Source organism: Myotis lucifugus, unplaced genomic scaffold (assembly GCF_000147115.1).
Source record: "Myotis lucifugus unplaced genomic scaffold, Myoluc2.0 scaffold_231, whole genome shotgun sequence".
NCBI lineage: Eukaryota > Metazoa > Chordata > Mammalia > Chiroptera > Vespertilionidae > Myotis > Myotis lucifugus.
Genome location: NW_005871279.1, coordinates 1,754,372 through 1,770,010, shown reverse-complemented (window position 1 = coordinate 1,770,010; position 15,639 = coordinate 1,754,372). Strand labels below are relative to the sequence as shown.

Sequence of the window (15,639 nt, the reverse complement as noted above, 5' to 3'; positions counted from 1 at the left end):
CCGCAGTTTGCCGACCACTGATCCAAGCCAATATTTGAACCTCTGAAATAAGCCTAAACCACCAGTGCTCAGCTCTTAGGCAACAGCCCAGAAATAGGAATTCATGTCATTTAAAAGGTCACTAGATTGGACTAAGCAGTGCGCTATTCCTCCTGCATCTTCCTGCTTTCTCGGTCACGTTATGAAGAGACTTACTAAAACTTTAATATGTTCTTCTACAGGTATGCTTGGGGAACAGTTTATTCCTGGAGGGCCCCACCTGTCCTTGTATAACTACAAAGAAGGCCAGTGGGTCCAACTCCTGGGTTGGCATCACACCACCATGTACTTCTTCTTTGGGCTGGCGGGCGTGATGAGCATCCTATGTTCCACCATCCGTTCACTTCCTACCTCTTTAAGCAAGTTAATGTTGTCAAATGCCTTATTTGTGGAGGGTAAGTAAGAGTGAGTATTTTCTTGTACCTTTAACTACTTTTGGACGTTTGTCTAGCCCTTTATAATAATATTCCTTTAGTGTCTTGGTGCAGCCTTGGTCCACGGGGTTACCAATTTGGGCCATGGTGAGCTATTTGATGCCCTAGGTGGGATGTCAAAGATTCTCCCTCCCTACTGACTCATTTAGTAAAGCTGAACAAGCACAATCATTCAAAGTGCTTTATCCACATTTCACACCTGTCTTAAAGAACCATCTGCCATAGTTATCTCTGGGTTATCCTGGAGATTATCATTATTTTGGCTTTTAAAAGTGAAACTGAGCTCGATGTAATGAAACACGAATATCCTAAAATGAGGAGACACAGCAGAGTAGCTTCCATCACCTACTAACCAGCCTTTTTTATATTGAGATAGTAACAGTCCACCATTACATGATAAGTAGGGTCCAACAAACTCAGTCACATAAAAATATGAGCTCCTGTTTTTGATAGATGAATGAAGAACAACATTTTTGTTCAGTTGGTCACCCTGTTACTGTATGGGGAAACACTGCAAACAAGTGTTTAGTGATTTGTTTTCATTTATCGTTATTTGTAAAGAATGACTTGACTGTAGAACTAAAAAAGCCCCAAATTATCAGGAGGCAGTCATTTCCCAACTCCCCACCTTGCCTGCTACATGTGAAGATAAGAACTTCGGTCAATCCCTCTTTGAGAACAAGGGCTAGATAAAAGGTGGGCACCAACAACCTGAGTCTTATTATCTCAGGGTGTTGTGATGTTTTTAAGAAACATCTTTTCTTCTTCATCGAAATGGAAAAAAGATGATGAAGCTCATCATTCCATGGGATTAAACAATGTAATTAGCTACTAATTCTTGGGAGCTTCCAGAGCATCTAGTGATTTATGTATATACTAGAGGCCTGATGCATGAAATTCGTGCACTAGGGGGTGGTTCCCTCAGCCCAGCCTGCTTCTCTCACAGTCCAGGAGCCCTCGGTGGATGTCCTACTGATGGCCACAGTCTGGCAGCAGAGGCTCAGAGTAGGCATCCCGTGTGTGTGTGTGTGTCTGCTGAGGCCTGCCCCCAGCCACGCCATGTAGGCTCGGAGCAGTTGCTGTGTGTGTGTGTGTGTGTGTGTGTGTGTGTGTGTGTCCCCGCTGGGGGCCCGCCCCCAGCCACACCGTGGAGCTTGGAGCAGGCGCCCCTCTGTGTTGATCTCTCAGGCTCCTGGCCTCCACTGCGTGTTGTACTCTCCCTTGAGCTGTGGCCAGGGTCGGGTGCTGCCTGCAGGCTGAGCTTTCCTGCTCATGGATCGCCGGATTGCCGCGGAGACCCGGGGGCAGGCTGCACTTTCCTGCTCTGGGATCACCATGGCGACCCAGGAGCAGGCCCACCTGGGGGCTGCCTGCAGGCCACACTTTCCTGCTCTCTGATCGCCATGGGGTTCCGGCTGGCGGCGGGGCTTAGGTGGCACATGGGGGTCCCGGCTGGGGGCGGGGCTGCACACGGGGCTTGGATGGCGGCTCTCGCTGTCCCGCCCTGCCTGCAGTATGCAAATTAGCTGCCATCTTTGTTGGCTGCTAATTTGCATATCGCGCTGATTAGCCAGTGAGAGGCATAGCGAAGGTACAGTCAATTACCATCTTTGTCTATTATTAGATAGGATTTGCTTCCTCCAATAGACTGAATTCCTTAAGGCTTTGTCTTGTTCAGCTGTGCACTCACCATAATTTCTGCTGCCCACACTCAGCATGGTTATTATTTTTCCTCCTGCATTGAAGATGCTTTGAGATATAGTTAGTTGAAAATGTCATGCTGTGTTAGAGGAGAGAATAAAGGCTGGGGGAGGGGAAAGGAGTGTTAAATTTAAAAAATTCCATTCTAAAGAGGTAGCGATGACTCCTAAAATGCCATTATTGTGGGAAGCTGGGAAGCAGTGGGCACCAGATATTTGGAACAAATGTGTGTACGTGTAAAATTCTGTGGTGGGGGAGAGGGGAGAGAGAAACTGGTTTCATTAAAAAAGACAAACGATTTCCCCCTCTCTATCAGCTTTTATTTTCTACAACCACACCCATGGCCGGGAAATACTGGACATCTTTGTGCACCAGCTGTTGGTCTTGGTCATCTTTTTGGCAGGCCTGGCTGCCTTCATGGAGATCTTCTTACGCGGCAATCTAACCGTGGAGCTTCTCCGTACGAGCTTTATTCTGCTTCAGGGGAGCTGGTTCTGGCAGGTGAGTTAATGTACCGGTGTCTCCACTTGTGACCTCCTCTCTTTGTTTGGTGGGGCATGTTGCTCTAGAACCCAGAGACTTCCTCCTCTGTGCTGCTGCAGTGAGAATTCGGGCTCCAAGAGCAGCCCAGGTGGGAGCAATGACAGAGCAGTGGGGAAGGAAGTGGGGGGCGCCCGTCTTCATCACACACCTGAATATGCACAATGTAGGAACTCTGAGCTGGTGCTTTTAGTTGGAAGCAATTCCTTGATGCTAAAGCAACTTACTAATGGGTAGTAAGCTCAAGAAAAATATGAAAGGCCTGAAACAATTATTTATTGAGAAACAACTAAGGGCCAGCCACTGTACAGGACATCCACACACAGTGTTTCATTATGTCCTTACAACGACTTGTAAGTTAAGTATTATCATTCCCAACGTAATCCGATAAGGAAGACTCAAAGAGACAAAGTTACTTTCCCAGGATCACAAAATAATGAAACTGGAATCTAAATGTGGGTGTCTGATGCCAAATCTCAGGTTCTTTCCATTTTACTCTGTCAAACCCCTAACCTTGGTGTGTTGTTGAAAAATTGTATTCCAACCAGTGAACATATATTTTATAGAGAATGAGACATCATAACCCAATATCTATATAGGGATGAAAAGAAAGTCTGGAATGAAAGGTAAATGTAGTTTAATCAGGAAAGTCTTCTTAGAAGTGATTTTAATCACCGAAGAGCAGGGATTTGGGACCATGAGGTTATTTCAGGAACTTGAATTTCCCACAAGGAATGAGAAAAAGGCACCACAGGCAAGGAGAGTGGAACATCCTGGTCAACACAGGGAGTAGGAAAGATGTGATATTTAAGCATGTGGAGGAGTAGAAAGGCTGTGTGAGCAGAAGTTAGCAAAGAGAGGCTACATTTAAATGTTATTTTGAAGAAAGAACTATATAGGAAAAGTAACAAATGTCCTATAATGTGATAAAATTGATAATTGGTGAATTTAACAAGCTTATATACAGAAGTTTGTTTGTTTTTTAAGATTATTTATCATCTGTTGGGAATCTAAATAGAATGAAATATAAAGCATTTTAAATCTCCTGGATGGACTGTTGTACCATGTGCATATATTATTACCTATTTACAAATAAAAATAAATTAAAACAATTTTTTTAATCCTCAACTGAGGATATTTTTCCATTGATTTTTAGAGAGAGTGGAAGGGAGAGAGAGAGAGAGAGAGAGAGAGAGAGAGAGAGAGAGAGAAACATCGATTGGTTGCCTTAGAACACATCCTCAGGACCGAGGTACGTGCCTTTGGCTGGAATCGAACCCAGAACCCTCCAGTATACAGGCTGACGCTCTTTTCACTGTGCCAAACCAGCTAGGGCTAAAAAAAAGTTTTAAAGAGATAACTTCTGGTCAAGATGACACAGTGAGTTTATACGTCAGTGTATCTTCTCTGTTCCAAATAAATAACAATGACAGATACAGTATCGAAACTACTTATAAAATACAAAAGAAATTAAAAGAAGAAAATAAACAAACAAAAATAAGAAAGTAAAAAAATACCTAGCTGCAATTAAATAGTATGAACAAAAACAGAGCAAGCTCCTTGTGGACCAGACATAGAACAGCACTGCACAGCAGAAGTGCTGGGCTGCAGGCCTCTAGCACACAGTGATGGTTGGTGGTTTGGTTCCAGTGGAACTAAAATAAAACAAAAGGATTCCTCTTGAGGTGAGGAATGAAGTCAGGCTTTTAGAACTCTTTGTGTCGTTAATACCTCAGCCAATATCATACTCACTGGTGAAAAACTGAAAGCTTTTCCCCTAAGATCAGGAACAAGACAAGGATGCTCACTCTCAGCACTCTTACTCAACATAGTGCTGGAAGTCCTAGCCAGAGCAACCAGGCAAGAGAAAGAAATGAAAGGCACCTGAATAGAAAAGGAAGAAATAAAAGTGTCACATTTTGTAGATGACATGATTCTGTATATAGAAAATCTTGAAGACTCCACCAAAAAACTACTAGAAACAATAAACAAAAACAGTAAAGTTGCAGGGTACAAAATCAATGTACAAAAGTCCACTGCTTCCTGTATACTATCAATGAAATTTCTGAAAAAGAAATTAAAAAAACACAATTTCTTTTGCAATTGCAACAGAAAAAATAAAATACCAAGAAATAAACTTAACAAAGGATGTGAAAGATTTATATTTTGAAAATGACAAAGCATTATTCAAAGAGATTGAAAAAGACACAATGAAATAGAAAAATATTCTGTGTTCATGGATTGTAAGAATCAACAGTTATAATGGCCATATTACCCAAAGCAACACAGATTTAATGTAATCCCCATAAAAATCCCAATGTTATTTAAATATATATATATTTTTGACATTAATATATGTCATCTGTGAATATAAAAAAAATATATGTATTGATTTCAGAGAGAAAGGAAGAGGGAGAGAGAGATAGAAACATCAATGATGAGAGAGAATCATAGATGGGCTGCCTCCTGCACAACCCCTACTGGGGATCTAGCCCACAACCCAGGCATGTGCCCTGACCGGAAATTCAATTGTGACCTCCTGGATCATAGTTTGATGCTCAACCACTGAGCCACACTGACTGGGTCCAATGTCATTTTTTAAAGAAATAGAACAAAAATCATCAGATTTGTGTGGAACCACTAAAAAACCCAAATAGCCAAAGCAATCCTGGAAAAAAAAGAACAAAGCTAGAGGCATCACACTCCCTGACTTCAAACTATACTATCTATACTAATAATAGAGGAATATGCAAATTGTCTGGGACCCCATCACAGTAACAGTAACGACTGAACAGCAGGCTGTGTGGGGCGACCAGGCCGGCAGGGGAGTTAGTGAGGGACAACCAAACAACTGAACAGCAGGCTGCATGGGGCAACCAGGCCAGCAAGGGGGGCAGGGGCGACCAGGTCGGTGGGGGAGGGGGGGAGTTGGGGGTGACCAGACCGGCAGTGGCGGCAGCTAGGGGCAATCAGGCAGGCAGGCAGGTGAGCAGTTAGGAGCCAGCAGTCCCGGATTGTGAGAGGGATGTCCAACTGCCGGTTTAGGCCTGATGTGGGGATCCCCAAGGGGTCCCTGATTGGAGAGGGTGCAGGCTGGGCTGAGGGGACCCCCCCCCCTTGTGTACAAATTTCATGCACCAGACCTCTAGTAAAGCTATAAAAATCAAAACAGTATGATACTGGCAAAACACAGACCAATGGAACAGAATTGAGAGTCCAGAAGTAATACATTTTGAAATCAGTAAGCAGAAGTCTTACAACTCTTTTTCCCCAAAGTTGTTTTAACTATTCTTGGTCTTGTGCAATTCCATATGAATTTTAGGATCAGCTTTCTATTTCTGCAAAAAAGGCTATTGGGGTTTTCTTTGTGTATTATTGCCATCTTAACAATGTTAAATCTTCCAGTCCATGAACATGAGATGTATTCCCATTTATTTAGATCTTCTTTGATTTCTTTCAATGATGTTTTATAGTTTTCAGTCTATAAGTTTTGAACCTTTTTCATTAAATTTACTTCTGTACAGTATTTTTTTTCTTTTCAATGCTATTGCAAGTGGGTGGAACTGTTTTTTCCCCCCACTTAATTTTGGGTTGCTCATTGCATATGGAAAATACATCTGACTTTTGTACGTTGATTTTGTAAACCTGCAAATATGCTGAATTAATTTAGTAGCTCTAACAGTTTTTCTTGGTGTGGATTCTTTAGAGTTTTTAATATTTATATATGTCACCTGTGAATATAGATAATTTTACTTCTCCCTTTGCAATCTATATGTGATTTATTTATTTTTCTTGCCTAATTGTTCTGATAGAATTTCTAGTATAATGTTGAAAAGAAGTGGTGAAATCAGACATCTTGTCTTGTTTTGATCTTAGGGGAAAAGCTTTCAACCTTTCATCATTAAACATAGTGTTAGCTGTAGGCATTTGTTTATTTTAAAACATTTCTGTACTCTAATTTTGAAGTAACCAAGTGAAACTGCACAATTCAGAAACCTAAGCACATTCTCTGAATGTCCACCAATCCCCAGAGATGATTACTATGCATATCTTGAAATTGATCTTTAAATGTCCTTAAAATTTTTTTTCAAAAATATGACCTACTAGTACTGTCTATATTACTAAAACAGGCAATAAAACCTGAGTCTTCTCTGTATAGTTCAGATAATGGGAGTTGTCTTGGTTACCATTCCTCTTGGAACCAAGCATTTTGAAATGTGGCCGATTATTTTAATGTGTGCTTTTGTTTTACATTGCAGATTGGTTTTGTCCTTTATCCCCCCAGTGGAGGTCCTGCATGGGATCTACTGGATCATGACAACATTAAGTTTCTCACCATATGCTTCTGTTGGCATTATGCATTCTCCTTTATCATCATTGGAGTGCTGTATGCTTTTGTTATCTGGTAAGTTAGTGACTTTTGTTCATGGGAGTTCTATTTCTTGATATATGATCAACAAGACTTGATAGTATGAACTTAAAATTATAGGGGATTTTATTCCTTAGCATTCCACCAGACAGGGTAATATAGAAAATTATCTGCCAACACGGAAATTTCCAATAGAAAGAATAAATGTTGGCTTAAAGTTAGAATAGCTCAGCAGTATCTCTGCTGTGCCTCTGACCTATGACTCACCCTTCAACACACTCTTCTGTGTCTCCATGCATTTGCATATGCTCTTTCCTCTTATAAATGGCCCTTCCCACACCTGCAGTGACTGAGCCCTTCGTTTGCCCAGCTGTACATCAATTATAGTTCAGACATCAAGCACTTCCCAAGCTTGATGTCAATTTTTAAAATATATATTATTTTATTGATTTCAAAGAGGAAGGGAGAAGGAGAGATAGACGCATCAATGATGAGAATCATCAATGGGCTGCCTCCTGGACACTTCCTATTGGGGATTGAGCCTGCAACTGAGGCATGTGCCCTGTCTGAGTTCATAGGTCGATGCTCAACCACTGAGCCACACTGGCTGGGCTAAATTTTTTTTTTTAATGAATAGTTTGTTGATATTCAGAGAGAGAGGGAGAGAGTGAAACATTGATCAGAGAGAAACATTGATTGGCTGCCTCCTGCATGCCCCCTTCTGGAGATTGAGCCTATAACCAGGCACGTGCCTTCAACTGGGAATTGAAATGGAAACCCTTTGGTGCACTGGACGATGCCCAACCAATAACACACACCGGCCAGGGCTGGTATCATTTTTTGACCAACATGTTTGTCTCCCATTAAATTTGAGTACCTGATTAATTTGACATTTATTCTAATACTAGAGGCCCAGTGCATGAAAATTCATGCATTGGAGGGGGGGGGGTCCCTCAGCCCGTCCTGCCCCTTCTCACAGTCCAGGAACCCTCAGGGGCAGGAGGCGACCCAGCCATCAGGGGAAGGTGTCGCCCCCTCACACCTCTGCTGCTGCCACTGCTGGCAGTGCAAGCCTCAGCCGGCCCTGGCTACCTGAGCCTCGGGCAACCCTGGGTGGCTGGGCAGCCACCATCCAAGGCTTGCCTGCACCTCAGGCTGTCCCTGTGCGGCTGGGCAGCCGCCATCCGAGGCTTGCCTGCACCTCAGGCTGACCCTGGACAGCTGGGAGGCTGAGGGCAGGTCTGGCCGCACCACACGCCTGCCACCCCCTCTCCCCTGGCAGGGCCGAAAGGACTGGGGGACTCCGGCAGGGCTTAGGGGACTGGGCGCTGCCATCTTTGTGATGGTGTGATGGTCAATTTGCATATTTCCTCTTTATTAGATAGGATTTCTAAAAGTAAGATTCCATACATGTTTTTACAAGGACCCTGATACAATGTTTTATGATGGGTGAGGAGCAATAGAGCCAATTGATAAAAACACATATTCCTAGTTCTGTTGTTATCTGTCTGACTTTGGGTAGATTATTTAGCTATAATAAGTCTCAGTTTTTTTGTTCACAAAATGGGGATAATTGTAGTACCTAAATAAGATCATGCATTTAAACTGCTCAGGCCATAATAATGGCTCAATGAAAGTTATTCTTATTGTTCTTGTTCTTTTTGCTATTCTTCTTATTCTTGTTCTCCTATATAAAAAATGCATAAGTATAGACTCTATAGGGAGAGACAGATAATTTAAGTACAGTGCAATAAGTGGAAATAGTAGAAGAAGAAAGCACGATTGGAACTCAGAGGAGGCCTCCTCACAATTGAGAATTAAGCTGCAGTTTGGAGGATGAGTAGGAACAGAAAGGGGTGAACATGGGTCATCTCTCCAAGGTAGCTAATGCCAAACCACAAGTGACCTGGCTGATCCTAGCTACTAGGCATGCAGCCAGCAATACCTAATCCTTTATACCTCAGCACTGATCGAAATGTTCTTTATCTGCAGCCTTCATTATGGTAGCCATGAGCTACATGTGATTATTGAGCATGTTGACATGTTCCTAGTGTCACATTAATTTTAATTAATTTAAATATCCATATTCATAGTGGCTACCATATTGGACAGTACACATCTAGCAGGTTCCCTAGATTCCTAAAATTCAGCAGCTGCTTTTGGCCCAGTGGAGTCTCAGCCTCTGCCTCCTATCTTTCTACTCTCAGACTCCTAGCTATCTACTCTTCTCTCTAGACGTGCCCCCTCCATCCCCACCCCTGTCACCTCTCCTGCTCTATGCTTCTTTGAGTTTCTGAAGTGCTGGTTCTCTGAGTAAAGAAACCATTAAGAAAATGTCTCCCAGATGTCTCTGCTAGGCTTTGGGTCAGCCCACTTTGATCCGTAGTTGCCTCTTTAAGTGCTTTGGGTGCTGGGAAATTTTATCTTCTCATTGATTAATTTCTATGAGGCCTATCCAATTCCCCCAAAGCTTATGCATGAGCAGGTTGTTAAGGCTAGCTCTGCTATTGAGTGAAACTTGGCTTCTTCCTCTGTTGTTCTAGGCTGACATCTGGGCCTCATCTCCTTAGGGGCTGGGCAGCCTCCAAGACCAATGCCAACATTCAGGGAACCTCTCTACTGCATGTCAGCTCCCTTTCAGAGCCCAAAGAAGACTACTGTCTTTTCCTGTTTCAGAAACCTTCAGACCCTTAATAATTTTCATATCCACTTACAGTTCTCTAGGAATGCCATGTTTATTTTTCAACCTCTGCCTCCCCTCCCTTTAACCTTTTGACCTTGTAGTTCCCTCTACCTGCATATCAAATCAAATGCCGATCTCTTCTACAAAAACTACTGTGATTATCCTAGCCCTTGCTTATCCCCTTCATGAGTTTTATATTGCTTTAGTCTCTACCAAACATTTGAACAATTGTGATCTATCTTGTGTGATGTTTTTGCTTAGCTCATGTTAGTTTTAACAGTTAGATTGTGTTGCCTTGATGAAAATATCTTTTTCATATTTCTCACAGTTCTTGACACACTGTCAAACATATAGTGGATGCTCAATAAACACTTAATCTGTTTTAATAGATCTGTTTCAGAGTTATTTGAATACAGGCTTCATTTGTTTGGAAATCATGTTTTATACGCTTTTCAGTTTTGTTCTCATATTGCTCTTGAAAATATAAGAGTGGGAGCTCATGTTCTGACATTTTGATATAAACTTAAGCAATAGCTTAAAAAAATATCATGAAGAGTCAGTACTGACTTGTAGTGAGGTCACATGGAAGGCTAATTCAGTCCTATAATCATAAGGCTCTTTGAAAGTCTCATTGTCAGGGTTTGACTGTGGAATAGTTTATGACTCCGTGACAGGTGATAGATTTTCAGGACATTGTATGTTTGACATAGCACAAAGATTACCATGGCAGCAAAATGGATTTATGGGACCCCCAGCTCTCTCCCCCACCCTCCCTCGACCCCCCGTCCAAGTCTCTGAAAAATGAAGCTGTACTTCCTAGTTTCCCAAGACAAATGGTTGAAAGATTGCTTCATCCAGTCCCATGCCTGCAGTCTTGAACAGGACAACTCACAGGAGAAACCTATCTGTTTGGAAATCTTATTACATGTTTTACTAAATTTCATATTTATTTTTAAAAATATGTTTTTATTGATTTAGAGAGAGAGGGAGAGAGATAGGGAGAAACATCAATGATAGAGAAACATCAATTGGCTGCCTCCTGCACACCCCCTATTGGGGATTGAGCCCACAACCCTGGCTTGTGCCTTCACTGGGAATCGAACTAGGAACCTTCTGATTCACAGGTTGACGTTCAACGGCTGAGCCATGCCAGCTGAGTTAACTGTCATATTTAAACACCCCTGTTGCACAGAACTATTTCAAAAGCCCTTCTCTATGGGTTGAGAAATATGGCCCATTTTTGAAACCGGACAACCAATGAGTCCGGGCTGCCTGTCACTACTTGAGCCAATTAAGCACAGACAGGGTTGAATCATATATGAGCGTTTATTCCAATACTGATGGCAGTATGGGAGAGCAGCAGGTCATCCACAAAAATCTGCTCTCCAATCCCCTATAAGCCAGCTGCTCATATTGGTAAGGACAAAGATTACATCAGAAAGTAGGAATTACAGGCATGGGGAAGTAGGCAATGGGGGTTGGGGTGAGACTCCATTTTTTTTGGCAACAAGGTTGTTAATCTTTCCATGATATTACGAAGTTCTTGAATGAGAATGGACTGCATTCCCAGGTTGACACCCAGGTCCAAGGCTGATTGCCAGGTCCAAGGTTGACTCCCATGTCCTAGGGGTGTGCAACTCCCAGCCAGGTTAGAATGTCCTTTCTTCAATCAGAACAAGGCAATCATGGTTAATAGAGGATGATTAATATTCTATTTTTGACCCTAACATTTTCAGGTTGGTTTTCCAAGCAATGATTCATGTGAGCTATTTTGAAGAACAAAATATAGATGACACAATTCCAGGTATATGATAATTTGACTTCTGGAAGTTTGATTTCCAGATAGATTCTGGAAGTACACCCAGAGTCTCAGCTCTGTTCTTCCTCATGTTAATCCAGAGGAACATATGCAAACAAAAGCCCAGACACACCTTGACTGTATTTCCCTGAATTTGCCTCATTCCAGGAACTAGTAATTATTTGCACTTCCTCTTCTTTCGCCATCCCTCAGTCTGTCCCCAGTGGCCATTTCTGCATGTGCCAATATCTAGAGCTACAAGGTGCAGATAGAGCCTATTTCAAGTATCTGTATATTCATCCTCACGGCTTGAAGCAATAGCAGATACAATCCAGAGAGGAGGTAGGGGAAACAGGAAAAATCACTAGCATCTGTGTTAGCAATTAATTTGTAGTAAGTAGCTGTGTCTTTGTTTTATTTTCTACAAAAGTTATCAGGAATGAACCTGAGAATAAATTAACTAATGCATTTCATTTAGCATGCATTGAAGTTGTACCGTGTGGAAATAACTGTGTGGGTTTTTTAAAATGACGCAAACGCTGTCCCAGATGTTAAGACGATTAGCCTTTCATGAGAACAATGCCTTGAGGAGTTGAGGATATTGGAAGCAGCATCAATTGTCAATTAATAATCAAGACAAGTGATTTTGAGTTTTCTTTGGCTCTTGATGAGTCAACAGATGTTACTAAATACTGCTCAGTTGTTATGTATTGGAGGAATTAGTGTTGAATTGGAGTTGACTGAAGAATTATGAATTATCTATGAATAGGTGAGTGATATGAATTCCTGGAAGATTGCTTCAAAGGCCATTGATTTATCAAATGTGTGTTGAGCCACCATATGTGCCAGACACTGTTCTAGACTCTGGTTGGGATTAGGACAGTAAGTAAGATGAGGTCTCAGCTCTTATAAACCTCATATTCTAGTGCCGTGATCGGCAAACTGCGGCTCGCGAGCCACATGCGGCTCTTTGGCCCCTTGAGTGTGGCTCTTCCTAAGCCTTAGGAGTACCCTAATTAAGTTAATAACAATGTACTACCTGTATAGTTTAAGTTTAAAAAATTTGGCTCTCAAAAGAAATTTCAATCGTTGCACTGTTGATATTTGGCTCTGTTGACTAATGAGTTTGCCGACCACTGTGGAATGCAGAGCACAAGTAAAGACAATGCATATTGATAGGGGCAGGCCAGACCTTCACAAGAAGAAAAAGAAAGGCAGATAATAAGGGTAAAGATGCAGACAGGCTGGGGAACTTTTTCATAAAATCAGAATGATTTTGATGATTTGGTTTATCAAGTTTGCTGGTATATTACCATGTATTTCTGGAAGTTAAATATGTTTTATTGATATGGTCACAGTGCAATGTCTTTACAAATAATCCTGCACAGAGAAAACCTTTTTCTAGATCTTAATACATCAGAGAAGGGGAGAGCCTGCTGAATTTCTGCTCCTAAATAGCTTAGTACCTTCCAATGTCAAAAACTGTAATTGCTGTTTCCCCTAATCCTACAGATTCTCTTAATCTATGAAAACAAGGGTGGGGTGCACTTCTAACTTGAACCACCATGTGCAGTGGGCAGCCTGTGACCTGCACAAAAGCACCTCTCTAAAGGCTCCAGTAGGGGCTGCAATAAAGCCCAGATTTGACATGGGGAAGGAGATACCCTTATGCACTTCCTTTCAGAAGAGGGCTCCTACTTATTGTACACAGCTGGGTGCAGACTTGGAAAAGCTTGGCTGAGCTTGGTTTCATAAGGCTTCCTACAACCCAGAGATTGTCTTGTTTGTTTCAGAAATGATGAAAGTTCTGAATAATTAGGCATCTTCTGATGCGTAATCAAATAATCATGCTGTGCATTCAGAAGCTACCTTAGATCTGTTTGCTTATTATACCTTACTTTAATAATAACAATAAAAACACCACATGATTTTTAACTGATGAACTGAGTGGATCTAGAGACATGGAAGCATGGAACAGAGTGCGGAATCTCAGAGGGAAGTTGGGGGAAGGTAGGTGGGTGGGAGGTAATCAACCAAGGACATTGTATGCACATATCCATGGCCCTTGGACACAAACAATGGGGTGGTGAGGGCTTGGGGTGGGGGGGGCGGTCTGGAGGGGGATCAATGGGAGAAAAAAGGGGACAAATGCAATACTTTCAACAATAAATAATTATTTAAAAACAATAAAAAAATAAAATTTTCAGGTATGTCCAAAACCAAATAAAAGTGATTTTCTCTTTTGGGGTGCCTCTCCCATTTGCACAAATAATTTGGATTTTGTTATAAGTACGTATGGCTCTGGGTTTTTAATCGTAAACAACATAATGTGAAATGCCTCTCATTCTTCTCAGGTTGGTTAAATCTCGACTTAATAGAACCTGCCCCTCAGAAGTTGGACTCCTGAAAAACGTTGAACGAGAACAAGAATCAGAAGAAGAGATGTGATTTTGATGGGCATCTAGTCTTTTTGGATGAACTTTTCCTTTTTTTTTTTTTTTTTGCATTGTTTTTGTTCATAGTTTTGTTTCTTGATCCTTTGTTTGGCTAAGGATGATTCCTGGTGTACTGGTTGTATTTTGAATTTTGTTAAAGTATTTGAATATTAATGTTTTATTTTAGGTTTGAAATTACTTTAGATGATAAGTTCATTTTGCACATCAGCCTTGGTATTCAGGGCCTGGAGTGATTCTTCCAAGGTCATCTAAAGTTTGATGCCCATGAGATGACAAACATTTGTTTTACTAGTATTTGCCTTATACATATGCTTAAGATTCTTGGGATTGCTACCATTTGTACTTGTTAAAAATGGGATTACACTTGTTTGTCTTGTTGCAATGAGAAATAAATGAATACCTCAAATCTTTATTTTTGTTATTCAACTGCACCACCTTTATATCATGAAGAAAAAGCTGTGTGACACTGAAATTCCCTTTTTGATGAGACTTGTTTTTCTGTAACACCTGACTTCTCCTCTAGAAAAAGTGAGCCAGAGTCTTTCTGAGTTGTGCACTCTTGGGGAAAAGATAAAGGGATGATCCCTGGAACATATGGTTGCAAAGCCATAGAGACTGGGAAAGGAGAGTCATGATATTATCTACAGAGTAAAAAGTCATCAATAGCATAGTGTGGCCGCCATACCTCCCCTCTGCTGAAATAGTTGAGGGGATAAGACAAGGAATAGCCTTTTATGGAAAATCTGGGTAAAAAGTCAGAGCCCTTGCATAGTCTGTGGGCTAAGTAGACCTCAGTGGAGAGTCAAGAAATCTTGTTTCTAATTCTGGCTCTCCCATTAACCAGCCTCTGGGGCTAGAGCAATCACCATGTCCTTCTCTCTAAATAAGAGAATTGAATTGGATGAATCATGGGGCTCTTTCTGAATGTCACATGTTATGAATCTAGAGTCTCTGAGACAAAACTGAAGCATGGAGATAGCTAATTTTGTACAATCTCTGTCATGTCAATCTGTCATGTTACCTTTTCTGTCATGTCAATCTCTGCCATGACAGAAAAGGTACGGAGGGCTTCAGGAATCCTTGAGAGATGACTCACATATGGAGGAAAAGAAGCAGCCTCGTGGGCAGCTGAAGGTGAAATGTGGGCAGTTAAATCCTGCAGGCTCCCTGGCATTCCAGAGCACTGACAAATCTAGGGGGCTGGCCCAGTATGGTATGATCACAGTGACACTGAAGAGGAAAGTGAGTGGATTGTACCAGCCGTGGGCAAACTACGGCCTGTGGGCCGGATCCGGCCCGTTTGAAATGAATAAAACTAAAAAAAAAAAAAAGACCGTACCCTTTTATGTAATGATGTTTACTTTGAATTTATATTAGTTCACACAAACACTCCATCCATGTTTTTGTTCCGGCCCTCCGGTCCAGTTTAAGAACCCATTGTGGCCCTCGAGTCAAAAAGTTTGCCCACCCCTGGTTTAGACCAAAGAACTGGACACATTCATTTTTTTAAGATTAATTTGATTCAGTCATTTTTTAATTTTCCTTTTCAACTAGCAAATGTTTCTTTCTGCTTAAATTATTAGTTTATAAAAGTGATTAGAAAGGTGTGCTATCTTTGT

At 41.5% G+C, this 15,639-nt stretch overlaps 1 protein-coding gene across 4 annotated transcripts in view; it reads left to right on the top strand.

The window, feature by feature from the left end:
* Nucleotides 1-14,430, top strand: part of TMEM45A (transmembrane protein 45A) — a 96,108-nt gene extending 81,678 nt beyond the window's left edge. For 3 of the 4 annotated variants that reach the window (XM_023762093.1, XM_014464018.2, XM_014464016.2), the window contains 4 exons: nt 222-434; nt 2,491-2,675; nt 6,974-7,119; nt 9,627-10,156. In XM_023762093.1, coding sequence (XP_023617861.1) covers nt 222-434; nt 2,491-2,675; nt 6,974-7,119; nt 9,627-9,777 — 695 coding nt within the window. In that variant the 3' untranslated portion in view covers nt 9,778-10,156. Of the gene's footprint in view, nt 1-221; nt 435-2,490; nt 2,676-6,973; nt 7,120-9,626; nt 10,157-13,918 lie in introns of those variants that run through there. The other variant, XM_023762094.1, reaches the window with a different exon arrangement.
* The last annotated feature ends 1,209 nt before the right edge of the window (nt 14,431-15,639 follow it).